Source organism: Phalacrocorax aristotelis, chromosome 7 (assembly GCF_949628215.1).
Source record: "Phalacrocorax aristotelis chromosome 7, bGulAri2.1, whole genome shotgun sequence".
Taxonomy (NCBI): domain Eukaryota; kingdom Metazoa; phylum Chordata; class Aves; order Suliformes; family Phalacrocoracidae; genus Phalacrocorax; species Phalacrocorax aristotelis.
The window spans coordinates 10,128,287-10,144,893 of NC_134282.1; the positions used below are offsets into that span (position 1 = coordinate 10,128,287).

Here is a 16,607-nt window from a genome sequence, read left to right on the forward strand (position 1 = left end):
CTGCTCACTTACAAGTGTGAATTAATTTAATTTTCTGTGTACACCTACCACTGTAGGGGAAGCAGAGAGTCTGAGATAACCCCCCCCACAAGCTGGGGCATCCTCAGAGAGTTTGATCTCTGCGACTGGAGCTCACTCCTGTGCGAACTCCCAAGAGAACTGCAAGGATCAGCTGTGTCTCCCGAGTAGGAGAGAAACGGAGGAGGTGCTAGCGAGAGGCAGATGCTGCAGCCCGATCACACGCCAGCGGGGCGAGACTCGGCCCCAGGGCCTGCAGCAAAGGGCACGATGCACATATGGCGCGTGAGCACGGCGTGCCACACAGGAGGGGCCCGAGCCCGAGGCCGCCTGTGCCTCGGTGAGGTTTGGCAGGACAGGGCTACAGCGTGCCTGCCAGGGCAGCCTTCCCCAGTCAGGACACCATTGGCTAAGCCACACCGTCATGGTGGCAAGGCTGAGCTTTGTCTTTTACTACCAAACACCAAATTTCATTTCAGTCGTTACTGAGAGACAGAGCAAAGCCTTCCCTTAGGGTGGTTTTTGCTGTTTTCTGCTCTGGATAAGTGAGTTGCACACTGCGGGTTCAGCCTCTCCTGCCAGAGACGCTGACATTTTAATTTTCACTGCCTCATTTTGTGCCACACCAAGCATTTCCAACTCAAAAAAGTCTATTTTAGGAATTTAATCGAAAGCATATACAGTCCAATCAATCATTAACCCATATTGAGGTGCTGGTGGTTAAAAGACATTTACTTCTTGTTCCAAGAAGAGTCCTATAAAAACATGCAGGGGGAGGTTGGTAAAACTGTTAGCATTTTTGCTTAGAGCATAAATTTTTCCACTACCTTACAGGTATAAAACTTTTCTAAAGATAAGAAAGATCATTTCTAGACGTGTATTTCACTCTGTTCCTCATCCTGCCAACATCCTCACTACTTTATCCCCTCGATGCCTGCCAGATTTTCCACTAATTTAAGACTTTAACTTTAATGCATGGCTTCACCTTGTCCCCAGGCTCCCTTCTCAGCCAACCACCATCCCATCTGCAAGTCTGCTTCCCCTACTAAGCCCACCCCAATGCCTTCCATGAATATTTGTCTGAAGAAACAGAGGAAATGCTAGGACCCACCTCCAAAGCCCTCCCTGGCCTTTGCCAGGAGCTGCACGCCCACACCACGCAACAGCTGCTTCAGGGAAGCACAGGAAGCCCTGCTTGGGGTGCAAAGGCAGGGGTAGCAGTGCACACCCAACAGACCCTCCCCTGCTGCTCTCAGGGTGTCAGGGGCTCCCCGTGTCCCTGCCGTAGCCAATGCCCAAGCCACAACAGGTGAAACACTGAGTCAGTGGCGGCATGGACAAGGAGGGTGCCCCAGGTTTGCTCCCGCTGGGCTGGCATGCTTTCTGCCAGCAGAGGCCAGGTGCTGCCCAGCCTCTCCAGCACCCACTGAAGGGAATCCAAGCCTCCCCTGCACAAGGCAGGGCAGATCCCATACAGGGTCCCACAATGGTTTTAGGCCACCCAGGCTACATCAGCCAACTGTGCCCAGCTCTTCAGTCTGCCAGGAACCACCACCCTCGCACTTGTCATGCTAGTCCTTGTTACCGGCTGAGCGATGGACGAGCTTTTCCCAACACTTCAACCAGACTAATACAGCTTTATCAGCAGCATCCTAGTGCCTGCAGGGAAGGAAAACACTCAAAGCCAATCAGTGACAGCAATGTAACCCACTGACTGATGCCTGCTTTCATAGCCTAGCTTTGTGCATGTCCCCCCCGACACAAACAAAATAAGTGTCCTCTCCAAATGTCTTTTTCTGCCATTTATATGGAAGAAAGAATAAAGCAGCCTGTAAGACTTGGAGAAAGGATCACTGATAGTGACTAAAGGCCACTCTGTTCATCCCACTAGCATTTACAGCATTGGAAATATCCAACCTGGGAAATATTGTTCTGGACATTGCCATATCACTGTATTAAAAGTCAGACCAAAGGTGTTATTGATGCAAATCCTCAAATCCCTGCTTCTTCAGGAATACTAAGCTGCTGTTAATTCCAAATGAGAGAGAGTTAAAACTTCAGTCGAGATGCCCACCGCCAGCAGACAGAAGCCCAGTCCCACGGGCGAGAGCTGGGACCTGCTGGCAGCATTATGGAAAGCACCATGAGAAATAACTTCCCAAATACCTTGGGAGCTTGCATGAACATGAACATGCACATGTCCTGAGGATGCGCAAACACGCAGGCCATTGCACTGTTGTGCACGTGGGCTATACAAGATGCTTTTTAGTCCCATGGTATATTTCATGACCAGTATGCTGGCAGTAAGGCACTCACCATTTCAAGGATGGATTCAGAAGCAGACACACAGAATGCTCCTGCTGCAAAACCAAACCTCGTTTTCTGACCCCATCTCCTGGGGCGAGTGGAAGCCCTGGCCCAGCCCTCCCCACAGCCAGGCTCAGCTCCCCACTGGTCTCCATCCCAGTCGCAAGCTTCAGCATCCTTTTCTTGATAAAAGACACCTACTCAACCATTTCTGTTTCTCTCCTCAACAACCACAGTGAAGCGTTACTAAGTATTCACATTAATGACAACAGCAGAAGTGAAACAACGTCCCCCTGGTTTTGGTCCTGGTTGTTTGCAGCAGCTACTGCGTGTGGTAAAGACAACTTGTTATTCCTTTCCAATAAATGGGATACTTGAGTGACAAAAAGTACAATGCATTGGAATCGAAGACAAGTTTAAATTTTCTATTCAACATAATAAAGATGAAAAAGAAAGTTATGGCAATCATTCCATATACATTCCATCTAAACAGGCTGCACACCCACTCAGAAAAAAAATCAAGAGCAATTATTGAAGATTCAGTATCTTTTATGCAAAAGAAAAAAGCAGGATGCTAGAAGTACATGTTTCCAGTGTGTTGTGATCAGTTTAAAAACAGTAGCCAACCAATCTGTACTTTCATAATTCAAAATTTTTAGGGTTTATATTTAATACAGAAAACATTTATATGGAGGACATTTGTTCAAGACTGACAGCGCAACTGTGTTCCTTTTTCAAAACTATAAAGCTACTAAGCTAATTTTTTTTTAAAATCATATGTAAAAACCACTGAACAATTTTAAGGATAATTAGAACACACTATACATAACTTATTAAATAAGTAAAGCATAAAACATACAGCAGTGGTATTGTAGGGCTAGGACCTTCACAGCCTTCCTTTATCTGATGAATATCCAGTGCTGATTTCTAACACTATTTCCTCCCAGTACAAGGATTAGAGAAAGTAATTATCAAGACAGACAGATGCTTAAAAAAAACCCAAACCCAAACAAACCAAACACCCACCCAAAACACCCAAACAACAACAAAACCCACCCCACAACCCACTCAACAACCAAACATTTACACTGTGGTACAGCTATCCCATTGGGTTTTCAAGTGCTTCCCTCAAACTGTGCTGGAGAGAGACAACAGCATAAACCCAGCAGCTGCATGCAAAGGGCAGGGTTTCACAAGCTGCCTTTTACTTCATTAAGTCAGGTCCGTGCACTGTTGCTCACCCCATTGCCCACTGGCAGCAGCGGGGCCTTGCCAGCATGTCTGCAGGACAAGGGAGCAAGCAGCCACCAAGCAGCCACCCATGTGCAAACAGCTGTGTTGCCCATTTGCACAAACTTGCTATATAAAGACATTGAGATAGGAAGAAACAAGAAGCAACTAACACAAGACATCAGGTCCCACACACTGTTCCAGCCGGGGGCTTACGTGAGCCCAGTCAGCGTGCAGGCAGGGTTGGGCACACCAACCCTTCTGGGTCTTGGCCAGGAGAGAAATTCCAGGGCAGACCTTGTGGTTATTGGGGTTCTGAGCTCAGACAATAGCACTGAAAGAACACTTAGGTTATAAATCAGACTGATTTTCCTGCCAGACAAGGTGAGAAACACTGTAATCCAGGCACTGCAGGGCAACACAACAAAGATGGCAATCACGCCCAAAAACTCACATAGCTCCTATTCTCCTACCCTCCTCAGTCACACCCAGTGAACACAAGCCAGGCATACTAGAGCAACATATTCAACTCATAGATTCTCATTTAACCACTCAATATATCTGTTCAACAGCCGGTGCCCTACAGCTAACTCAGTTGGACCCAAGACAAACATCATTGCCCCATGAAAAGCATCCTTGGCATGATCATGTGTGACAGGAACGCCCACTGCCTGGAGGCGCCTGGCATACATGACTCCATCATCCCGTAAGACATCGTGCTCACAGGTGAGGACATAGGTGAGGGGCAGCCCACGTAGCTGGCCATCGCTCGCCAGCAGCGGGGCCGCCCTTGGATCCAGAAACCCTGGGTACTTCTGTGCAAGCTCAGAGCTTCCGTAAGCAGGACTGGTGTAAACATGACCTTTCTTCAGCTCTTCAGGCAGCAAATTGCTCCAGTTTACAAACTGAAATAAGTGGCTCGATTCAACCGGGACGTGCCTGTTGGAGGCCATCGCTTCCCTGAGAGATGAATCAGAAGTGAAATATTCACTCCAGAACTTGACCATAAGTGACTTGGGCAAAATGGGCTTGTTTTCATTGTCTTGATAAGATGGCAAATTCAGGTCAAGGGTTTGAAGAGCTGGGTAAAGCAAAGCTTGGGCTTTGAGTTTAGTTTTGACTTCAGAGTCCTCTAACAGCTGTAGAAGAAAATAGAAATAATTACAAAAAGTCAGTTAAAAAGTGTTGGTTCTCCCACACTGACAAAAGGTATTAAAAGTAGGGGATTAATGCACACATTTTACAACATAAGCAAAATAAGATTATCAATAAAACCAGGATAGATTAAAGAAATCATAAATTCATAGGCAGGTCACTTAAAATAGTATGTTGTATTAAAAATTCTCAAACTTCAAATACAATTTCATTTTATTTCTCCTGTTGAAGGATAACAAGGAAATACTCTTTCTGAAGCACTGAGACTTTTTGAGGCATTGCTTATTTCTGAAGTAGTAACAAATGCTTTTTCTGTAACTATAGAGAATTTATATTCCTTATAAATTGCAGGTTTCTGAGGCTCCTTTAATCTCTGCATACAATTTAGAGCTTATCCATCTGTTTGGTTTTTTAACCCTGAGGTGTTAGAACTCAAGCAACTACAATTCTATGTATTTTAGACACGTGAAAAATAAAATGTGATTAATTGAGCACTGACATTTCTTATGTCATCCATTTTTTCCCCTCTTCCCTAATTTTCACTTTCTCCCTCACCTTCTGCCTTCAATGTCCACAGAAAAATTCACAACCTTTCCAAGTGAAATTCATTACAATCCAAATAATTTCAACAGAGCAACATCATCGCACTTACTTTATTTAATAAACCTAAGTGAGAAGTGCAAAAGGCACCGAAACCGGGTGTGATCAAATGACACTGGAACATTTCGTGCTTTTTTCTTCTCCTGTAATTTACACCTGCATGAGTCAAACTGCTAAAATTCCCTTTTCAAACAACATACCTAAACCAGTCAAAATCTGCTAAAGAATAGAGTGATATATGCCCTAATTATGGGGCAGAGAGCCTTTTTTTTTAGGGTATAAAGTTTTGGAGGACGTTGTAGGTGGGTTGACAGTTGGACTTGATGATCTTAGAGGTCTTTCCAACCTTAATGATTCTACGATAGCATCAAAGCTACTTTGATGCCATTAATTGCCTCAGGTAAACTTGCTTGGCTGGAAACTCAGAGCCCTTGCTGACAGTCCTGCAGGCTGCATGATGTCCTGTGTACATAGACCACGAGAGCCGTTTGGGAGGTGCGCTTGGTTTGAGCAGAGGTTTTTGTTAGTCTTTTGTAAGAGTTCATGAAATGACAAAAACACCAAACTAGCAAACCAGCTTATTTTCTTACCTGTTGTGCCACAGCTGCAGCTAAATTGCCACCTGCACTGTCTCCTGCAACACAGACCCGATCTGGGTCCACCCCATACTGGGAGAGGACGCTGCTCTGGAGGAAGAACTTTGTTACCGAATATACATCTTCAAACTGCACAGGAAAACGGTATTTAGGTGCCAACCTGTAACTGTTAAGAGGCAAGCAGAGTTGTTACTTCCTGTTATAAATAATAAAGAGAAAGGCTTGCTAGCATCTGCCCTAGTTGGTGAATGTTTATTATTTTCTGCACCCAGCAAAGCTGGAACTCTCTGTCTATCCTGCAGGATCAAATATTTTGTTACCCACCCAACTTCATAAAGCAGTATCCAAAATAACCACCAACCACAAATCACCACTGCAAGCCGACAGCTTTTGTTTACAAATACTTAAAGCTAGCAGGAAAGCACATGATTTAAAAAAACAATTGCAAAATTCCAACCCTCATCCCATCTAGAAGGAGAATCTCTTACTTGACAGATACCACAACAGCATTTAACCTGCTTGAAGTCCATCTTGTCAGATGATCATAGGATTTCATGCCTGCAATGAAATGAGAAACTTAGAATATATTCCAGTACATTTGAGAGCAAACACGTACACAACAGCATGTTCCTCTTTGCAGAGGCTTTCAGGTGACTTTCCAAAACTTCCACCCACCTGTGGCCTCTACAGCACCACAAGGTGACCATGGCACACAACAGGTTTATCCAGAGGCACAAACTAGAAGTAGTAATCCAACTATTGCTTGAATGCTATCCAAAAGGATGATCAAAATACATTATTTATACTTCTGAGCACTACACAATGCAAGGAGGCTCAGCTTTTATGGCAGAGAGAAATGGAACCAAGATCTGCACCAGGGGCCAGACTAAGCTCTCTGCTACACATACGCATTCACACCAAAATTAAAGAACTTGCCCGGGAAAAATATTTTGGTTCATTCGCCCTGAAACAAGCAGCCCAACAACAAAAGTGAGCTATGGACTGGTTGTTGGAAATGTCAGCCATATCTACTACTCTTAAAATGCTGGTTTGGGTGGTGGCCAGGATGATAACTTATATCCTTTTATGTAAAGCACTGAACTGCAAAGAGAAGCAGAGGATGTGCTGTAGGAGAGAACGCAACTGCGAGGGAAGATGAATCACTTCCATAAAAAAAAAAAGTAATAGCAAAAGCATGACACACTGAACTGGAACATTTTAGAAAGCCCCTCTGGGCATAACATGGAAGACAACCAAGCATCTTACGAGTACTGATAGCACAATTGTAACCAAAACCAAAGAAACATGCTTGCCCACCTAGGAGCATGTTCATGAGAAATAAAGATGCAGTAATAGATGACTTCTGATACAGCAAAACTCCCTAAAATAGATTTCGGGGGACAATAAATACCCCTTGACCTTCCCCAAGCAAGAGGTATGAGGAAGCATCTAAGATCCAAGCTCGAGGGAACCAAGGAAGCTCCCAGTCTCTGCATCACCATTTGATTTTTACCCCTTTGTCAATGTTCTTTTCTGTATTAAAATACTCAGTTTTGTCCCTTTCTCCCCCTAATACCAGGTAACCAAGTCAGGGGCTGCAGATAAAACACCATGACAGAAAGAAATCCCTGGACCAGACCCTTTGTCCTCCACCTCAAGATACACTGACCACCCTCTCCAAATGCTGTTGCATTTTAACTGGTGAAATACTGGTTCCCTGCTCTCCCATAAAGCAAGAGGCAACACTTAAACACAGGTCCCCAGTACTGACAGAGAAGAGCTTACCTGCCTGTCCTACGCACCAGCCTCCACCATGGAAGAAGACCACAGCCCTTCTCAGCCCGTCAGAGGGCTTTCTGGGCAGGTACAGACGGACGGCAACATTGCTGAACTCCGTGTCTGTCACAGTGACATTTTCATCAGACGTGGGTGCGACGTATTCAGCAGCTGTGATCAGCATCAGAGCTTCCATATAGTGCATCAGACCCAGCTGATCAGCAACCTCAGACTAAAGCCCAGGACAAAGGAAAACAGCTTTTTAAACACAGCCTTAGTTACTCCTAAAGATTAAATTTCCATAAAGCCATTTGATGCTCTGTACAAGTCTGTAAAATTGTTGAAGAGCCAAATGCTGCTGACACAGAGGATTCATTGCCTCACACTGTCAAGGAGTCCAGCCTGAGCTGTTCAACTCCCTTATCTTATTCACTTCCATGTGAAGCACAGTGGCAGTGGCTGGAAGGCAGCCCAGGGGACACCACTGCTTGTCAGTGCTAAGACAATGACTGGAAGCACAGGCACGGAGGATAACTAGGACATAACGGAGGACATGGAAGAAAGCAGAATCACTTGAAACTTCCTGAGACCCAACATGAAGGTCTGCTCAGTAAGCCAGACCTCCTCATTTTTCCGAGTAGTTACGACAAAACCAATATCTGCTCCTGTGATAAACTGTAGAAGCAAAAGCAGCCGGTCTTTTCAGGATGCTGAGGACACAGGTGGCACAAATACAAGGACACAGCAATTTGACTTCAAACTGCACAGTGATTTTCAACGATCAGTTCCATCCCAGTAGCCAAGGAGCATCACTTAGAAATGAGTACCCTTACGTTATTAAAAGGAAATATTTTCTCTACATTGAGATAAAAAGGGAGAAGTATGTCTTTGCCACTTTACCACAGTCCAGCTCTGTTTAATTTCTTCAGTTTCATCAAACTATTCTATTGGTTACATACCCCTATGTTTTCATCCGTAACGAAGAAGTGCTCCTACTCATTAGCAGAACAAGAACTGAGTTGTGTGCTTACTGTCACAGAATCACCTCAGGGATCATCTAGTCCAACCTTTCTAGGAAGAGCACAGTCTAGACAAGATGGCCCAGCACCCTGTCCAGCCAAATCTTGAAAGTGTCCAACGTGGCCGAGACAACCCCTTCCCTGGGGAGATTATTCCAATGGTTGACTGTTCTCACTGTGAAAAACTTCCCTCTTGTGTCCAATCGGAATCTCCCCAAGAGCAACTTGTGTCCATTCCCCCTTGTCCTCTCCATGGGACTCCGTGAAAAAAGGGAGTCTCCATCTGCTTTGTAGCTACCCCTTAAGTACTGGTACATGGTGACGAGATCCCCTCTGAGCCTCCTTTTCTCAAGGCTGACCAAACCCAGGTCTCCCAGCCTATCCCCTCGTATGGCAGCTTCCCAATCCTTTGACCATCTTGGTGGCCCTTCTCTGCACCCCTTCCAGCCTGTCCACATCTTTTTTTGTATAGCGGGGACCAGAACTGTACACAGTACTCCAGGTGAAATTCCATGTGGTCAGCAGATGAGACAAAATTTTGTCATGCTACCTGTGCCACGATACCTTCTGAAGCTACTTGCTGCACCATCATCCTTGAGGAGGATCCAGTTTTGTCTGAGCCACACAAATCCTTTCCTTACATTGGTTTGATATTTCACAATAAAAAGCTAAAATATAACCCTGCCACCAATGTTCTGGTTTCCACCAGCCCTCTGACCATGAGGTGGCTCCCCACTGAATGAACTGACAGAAGTACAGTTCTAGTGTAGCATCACTGCTGCCACCAGCCCAACTCTGACCAGGGAAAATCCCAGTGACTCCCTGACCCAGAGAGATACTCTATGGGGGCAGCAGGAGCATCCTCCAGGAGGGGAAATAAGGATGATGCTAACTGGGATCTGTCTGCCTGATAAGTGCATTAGTCTGGGGGATCTTAAAAATACCCATAGGGTTAACTTTTTTAAAAAGTTCTTTTTCCCAGAAATCTTGAATCTACCCAAGCTGTATGGCAGCGCTGGGGCCCTAGCCCCTGCGCAGCCCTCCCCTGCTCTCTCCACTTTAGAGGCCATCAGTGCTCCTCGGCATCGTCGGCAACTCTGGCAGAGCTACACAAAGGGCAGGGAAAACTTTCCCAACAGGGTCCACAGAAATTCCCTGACAGAAGAAAAGTTATATGGTTCAGGGAGTTCAGAACCAAGGAACTGCCAACTTTTAATACTGTTCAAGCAGTTTCCTTTGAAAATAGTGGTTTAAAACATCTATTATTAAATTCTATGGTTCTATACTAGTTTACAGTTATTCTAAGATGCTAAATAAAATTAAAACAAAACCACAAACACTAGCAAGTAAACCTACAGGTGAAATGCAAGCTCTAAAGATTAATATTTGGCAGCTTTGGCTCTCTGACATCAGGACAATTTATCCAGATTAAAGCATTTCAGAATCCTTTTCACTCAGATATTATTTTAAACCTTGAAAACAAAACTTAAAAAAAAAACTGTGATACCTTTTGTTATACCGAGTCTTTGGTAGACAAGAGTGAATCCAAGCAAAAATGTTTCTAAAGGCATTTTATGGACTGTGCTAGAAATGCAGATCCCAACCACTCCTTCCAAAACCAACAGCTCTCCAAAGGAGGCATCACATTTCCTCACAGCTGTCTCGAGGGAATTGTGACAAGCAAAGATGTGACCAGTGTTTGCTAATACATAAATCTCACTGGCTTTCCCCTGCAACCTTTTTTTTCTCTTCATTGGATTAAATTGTGTTTAAAGGAACTTACTTCTCACATTGCTTTTAAGACATTAGAAACGTATTCTAAAAACACATTAAAATATTACAACAATGACATAACGTCACAACAACTGGAAGAAAAAGAAAGTCTTAGTTTTCTATACTGTGAATAGAAAATGTGCCTTCATTTTCTATACCTATTTAAACAAAAATTTAGCCACATTAGAGATTGACTGTGGGTAGAGTGCAATCTCAGTCACGGGAAATGCCGGCAGTATGAGGAACCCCTATCGCGTGTAGCCTCCTTAAAGCACAGTATGCTATGGCAATGGGCTGCTGGAGCTACTTGCAGCTAGAAGGTAAAAATAGCATGGACTGCTTCATGATTTGGGAGCATTACAGTATCTAATTCCTAATGATATATTAAGGAATAGCTGGGGGTGTGTGCTTTAGCTTATTTTTTGGATGATAGAAAGTTATGAAGAACACAACTTCAAATTTGCTTGAAAGCTGTTTGCTCTCTGACTTGCTGAAAGTGAACTAAGAGCTTAGATTTCTAGTTGTCTCAAGAAAATGGGAAGAAATTTCAAATTAATTTGTGTATCACTTTACAGTTTAAGAGCTGACACTATGATAATAAAAGCACTTTCCTAAATGTCAGGCCACTGTAGCCACCATACTATTCTTTGTCTGAGCAGGCATAAACAATACTGTAATTGCACTTTGATATAACTTTGATCAGAACACTTGGTTTGGAAGATAACTGAATTAACAACAGGCCTGAGTTTTTACTAAACTCATTGGAACCTTTTAGTAAAACAAACACTCCCACAACTGTCACCAGCACTGTTATCGATTGTTCAGAAAGAAAAGCGCACTGGGAAATGCCAACATTGGCATTAGGGTTGCTGGTTTGTGTGTGCATGCACGCACACACTCAGCTTTTTACGTGGGTCATTTCCACAGCCTGATCTCCAGGTCAGTGCCCTGCCTGCACCAGTGCATTGCAACAGCCACCGCCAGATCCTGCGCCCGCTGCCGGCACCAGCACCTCGGCTCCTCCATAACTGCCCCAGCGACAGGGGACGTGACCCAACTTCCCACACAAGTCTAACTGCCTCATCACATAGAAATAGAAATAAAACCAAGTTGTCTTACATGTTATCCGAAGCTGAAAAATAGATTAAACTCAAAGCAGGTTTGAGTTTAATAAGAAATAAAATAGCCTAGCCTGGTGCAGAACCTGTCAGAAGTTTAGCTTTTCAAGAGATGCTTTATTCTTCCCAGGAAGAATGTAAAACAAACTCACAAAACCCTCCACACTTCAATTAATCACCTCTTGAAAGGTATAACATCTGGCATTCAGGGTTTGATGTTGTCAGTCATACAATCTAACCCTGCTTGGCTTTCTTTTTGTAATTTTATTTAAATCATATTTAAACCAACTATTTAATCATCTTCTACACATAACCTACTTTTTTCAGAAGTTAGAAGAAAAGAGAACACAGCTAAGACCTCACTGACAATACCTGACAACGATCACCACCATATTTAAGAGTCACCTCTCTGAAGACTTGGACCAAGTGATGTTGGGGAGCTCTGCCAAACTATGGTTTGGAATTGAGATGAAGGCAAATGGTCAGTAACTGGCACAGGGCAGAAAGAAAATTCAGATCTCGTCATAAGCTCAGCAAAGACAAATACATACACATGCCAAAACTGCATATTTTTATCCACAGTGATTACACAGTTCACATAATTATTTCTCAGCTGTTGTATTTTCCCCTGAGGATTAGCATCTTGAAAAAATTAATATATAGGTCAAAGTGAGTCTTGCTGCAATTCCACTGAGCTTGTGAAACTCCCCTGCGGTGGGAGGAATTCCCTCGGCTTCAGGACTGAGGCTTTTCAATGCTCTTAGAGCTGTTTTTTCTGTAAGCCAACATTTTACATTGTGGAAAACCACTGGTCTACTGCCTGTGGTTTCAAGACCATTGTCATATAAAAATGAAAGAAAATCATACCCTCATCTGAAAAGTCTCATTGTCCCAGATCTGAGATTACTGCGTGTTACAGGGGTAAGAGGAAAACCAACCGCTTTGAGGGTTTGTGTTCCTTGTGCTTTGGAAAGCATTTTGCACAGTCACTTTCTCAGTCTTCCATGAGGAGAGCATGGCAGCAAAGATGAAAAGAACCAAACAAAAAAACCCCAAACCCAAACCAAACCACAAACAGAAAAAAACCAACCTAAACTTATTTATGAGGAGGGAGCCTCAGCTGTGCCTTGGCAGGCAGACAACCTGGCACTGCCTTTAGCAGCTTATTTATCTGAACAGATGATAGTTCAGATGGAGGCACTCCTCCAGGTGAAGCTTTCCGTCAGCTGGAGATGAAGACAGGCAGTTGGTGAGCTGGGCTGTAAAGGGCTCAAATACAGATTTCACTGCTTGTGAGAGGGCAGAGGAAGCTTTGGGAGGATTTCACAGAACTGCAGCCAGGGAAATGTTCAGCTAGGAAAGAAGATGTATTACATTTTATACTTCCTTCACACCTTTTATCTTAGATTGCATGCACATAGCACTTCCTGAAAATACCTGAAGAATTTTGTGCTAAGGACCACAGAAACTGGCCAGTTTGTTCTTCTAGCTGGAGGCTGCTCTTCAGCTAGAGAGCATGTAGACTTGAAATGTTATAAACACTCAAATGGAGATATTCCCAGCCTCTGTTCTGCAATAAGATGAGTATGAATGGACTCTTCAGCATGCTGCAGGCTGGGCACACCAGCAAAACCAAGCACAGCTGCAATCCCCTGCAGGATAACCCATGGCAAGATGTCACCACAAGCCTCCGACCACCCTTTGGAGCCCCTCAGCCCTCACTACCATGCCCGGCAGAAATTTTGAAAGCAGCCTTTTATTCAAAACAGTTACTCATCCGGGCCAGGAAACCCGAAATCAAAGGAAATCTCGCACAATTTGGCACAGAAGCTGGAGACCTGCCCAGGACCTATTAAAACAGAGAAGGTGAAGGAGGATAGAGGTTTACCATTTCATGGCTTTCTTGGCACATTGTTTTGTGAGCTTGAAGAGAAGACCCTCCTGGTCAGGAGTGTCTGACGGCAGCAGTATTATTTCCCTTTTTTCAAACCAATGTCAGGGAGTCAAAGACTAAAATAGGCCCCCCTCTGCAAATTTAGACCTACTATTAAGTGATTATAAGTTGTTGCCCTATAATTGTGTGACCATTCAGAACATATTTAGGACCCTTTAGGGCCACCTCCAATCCAGTTTGCACCAGTGCAGCTCCAGGGAGGCTATCTTTGTCAGAGTCCCTTAGGTTTATGGTTCTGTATGAGACTGGAGCAGTTACAAAACATGCTTGCTCCGTACCACTGCTGCTGCTAACACACTTAGGCTTAACAGGCAACCAATGCAACAGCTACAAAAGACACCAACTCCACTTTAAAGTGAAAATACACAATCCTCCATCACTGAAAGGAAACAGTGCTGCTTGCTGAGCACTTAGCACTGCTGTACTGAAGGCTACGGGTCTAACCTAGTGAGCAGACACAAGGTGTTCCTGGGGAAACAAGTTATTTGTGCACAAAGTCTCCTTGCAGGCTACCTCCAAGAGGAGATTTAAGGGAGGGAAGAAGCAAGGCAGCACATCAAAAGCAGAGACTACATTTTTTTATCTCCCACCACTAAGACCTCAAACCACAAGATCAAAACAAGGAAGAAGCAAAGAGTCCATGATCAAACACACACACACACACAAATAACCCCCCTCCTGCTTCTGCTGGCTGTACAGACCCAAGAAGAGGTCTTCATTGCAAACAAAGGCTGTCCGACCCAGGGATGTCTCTGGAGATCAACAGGGGCTTTCAGATACTGTCCAGAAGTGTAATGTTTAGGAAATATCCCAAGTAAACCTGCACCCGTGGCTCCATCAGAAAAGTCATGAGAGAGGAGGCTCCCACAGAATTCTGAAAATAATACCCACCACATTTTAACTGAAACAACAGAAAACACAGAGTCCCAAATTCATGCACTTTGGAGCAAACAGCCTGGGGGGGGGGGTTGCACCTGCAGCAGACAAGCCTTTGATCAGCATCCCTCAAGCAAAACTAGAAACCTCCCTCCTACCTCCTTAGACCCTTCTTTCAATATATTTTATGGTGGAGAAAAAAAAAGCAGTCTCAAAATGTTTTTAGCCACCCAGAAAGATGTCTGCAACACTCAGCACCTCTCCTCCCCCAAACCTTCATCTTTGACCTTGTTTTTAGGTTTTTGGTTACACTGCTGCAGCCACTGTTGTACATTAAGTACAGGCTAGATTCAAAACTGCTCCCAGTTTAATGTACTTGAGAGGTGGGAACTACAGCACTGTTATTTATGCATGGTGTGCAGCCTCACAGATTATTTACATATGTTTGAAATGGCTGTATAGCATGACTGAAATGAAGCAGAAGCCAGGGTTGTAATTTATATAAAAATAGCATAGAAAGACATAAGGACCATGTTGTCAGTAAATACTGCCATATAACTATAGATGGGGTATAATATCACTGCCTTTCCAGACTGTGACATATGGTTCTGTGCTGCTTAGATAGATGCCATTTTTTGGTAGGCAAGATTACAGTGGTATTAAAAAAAAAAAAAGGTGTGTGTATATATAAAAATTTCTACATGCTCTAGCATTATCATCCCTATAATTAGCTTTGTGTAGTTTTTAGGCTCATGCTGTCAGTTGATTCCTATGAAACGACAAAAATTAAGTTTTTAAGTGCTCTAGTTTGCCTTTCTCTGACATCCAGTACAATACTTCTGAGGAAGCTCAATATACAGGTTCCAGAGAAACAGGAAAAATTCAAGGAGCAGTGCTTCAGCTGCAAAGGATCATAAAGCAAAATAAACTTGTTTGCGCTTACCTATCCATATTCATATTACATATCACATTTCCAGTTACTCCAAATGTCCTTTTTTCAAGATTGCACAACTAAATCTTTTCTAAGTTTCTTTTTAGTCATAGTTACACAATAAGTTTAATGTTTAATTGCAGATAGTACTGTCCTTCACTTAGTATATTACCATATATATATATATGTATGAATGACATAATATATTGCCATATCTCTATTAACCACAGAGACACCAAGAACACCCTCTGCTCCATAGCTCTCTCCCCCAGGCCAGTCCCACACCAAGCCCAGCACCAAACTCACCAGGTGGCCAACAGCCCTGAAGCCAGCCGTGATGAGCATCACTTTCCAGGGCTCCTCAAAGTCCTCAGGGATGGGGGTGTAGACGTAGTAAGCAACAAGGGCAGAGATGAGGAAGAGGCACAGCAGCTTGGCTCCCATGTCTACAGGCACAGCTCCTCCGAGACTGACTGATAAATCGCTTTCACTGACTCTTAACAGCTACAAGCCAGCAAAAACACATAGGGCAAAGTTAATCCTGTATTTCATTTGGGTCCTGGCCAGGAAGAGATTTCTGGGCTGACCACCCAGGGCAGAGGTTACTCTGCCGTGCAGCTCCCAACAAAACATGTTTCCTCAGCAAGGCTTTCAGCCGCTCAGAGCCAACCAAGCTGGCATCTCAACCCCAGATTAAACATCGAGGCTCCTACACCCCCATCACCCCCTTTCCTGCATTTGGCAACAAGAGCCAACAGGAAGGCTCAGGAGAAAAGAAGCAGTTGAAAAATAAGGAACAGAATGCGGCCTGTGGACCAAGGGCTGCCACAAAGTGACACTCAAATGTGAAAAGATGTATTGAATATTCAGGAGCTATTAGCTGCTGCTTCATAATGCAGCCGTTCAAACAGCTTACAGAGATACCCAGCGGGATCAGACTGCAGCAGTGTGTAGCCCACTCATTTCTCAGGCAATAACAAGCACCTCCTGCTTTGGCAAAAGCACACCCTTAGTCTTCTACTAATGCACCAAACTAGTTATGCAATAATAGGTTTGGCAGAAAAAATAATAATCTTTTGCAGGACTTCTGGTTAATATTTGAAAGATCAGATTTAATTGCCACTATTTTCAAGATTACGAGATTTCTATGCATCTCCTAGAAACAACCGCTTCTGCACAAGGTGGACTCAGAAATGGGTAAAAATTCCACTAAGGAAACACTACAAGCACAGGCACACTTACAGAAGAAGGGGT

The 16,607-nt window shown here is 43.9% G+C and overlaps 1 protein-coding gene across 1 annotated transcript; it reads right to left on the minus strand.

The window, feature by feature from the left end:
- Nucleotides 1-2,961: 2,961 nt before the first annotated feature.
- Nucleotides 2,962-15,877, minus strand: LOC142059710 (arylacetamide deacetylase-like). The gene is made up of 5 exons (XM_075098652.1): nucleotides 15,660-15,877; nucleotides 7,692-7,914; nucleotides 6,395-6,464; nucleotides 5,901-6,072; nucleotides 2,962-4,694 (listed from the first exon to the last, which is right to left on the minus strand). Exons 1-5 carry the CDS (start codon nucleotides 15,795-15,797, stop codon nucleotides 4,086-4,088), a joined length of 1,212 nt encoding a protein of 403 aa, XP_074954753.1. The 5' UTR covers nucleotides 15,798-15,877; the 3' UTR covers nucleotides 2,962-4,085.
- Between the last annotated feature and the right edge of the window lie 730 nt (nucleotides 15,878-16,607).

What these genes read in the sequence shown, in the direction of transcription:
- LOC142059710 (XM_075098652.1), bottom strand. Translation starts at nt 15,797, where the DNA reads ATGGGAGCCAAGCTGCTGTGCCTCTTCCTCATCTCTGCCCTTGTTGCT. An exon ending in TCAGGGCTGTTGGCCACCTG is followed by an intron (nt 7,915 to 15,659) that starts GTGAGTTTGGTG and finishes CCTGGGCTTTAG; the next exon opens with TCTGAGGTTGCTGATCAGCT. An exon ending in GCTGTTGTGGTATCTGTCAA is followed by an intron (nt 6,073 to 6,394) that starts GTAAGAGATTCT and finishes GCCTCTTAACAG; the next exon opens with TTACAGGTTGGCACCTAAAT.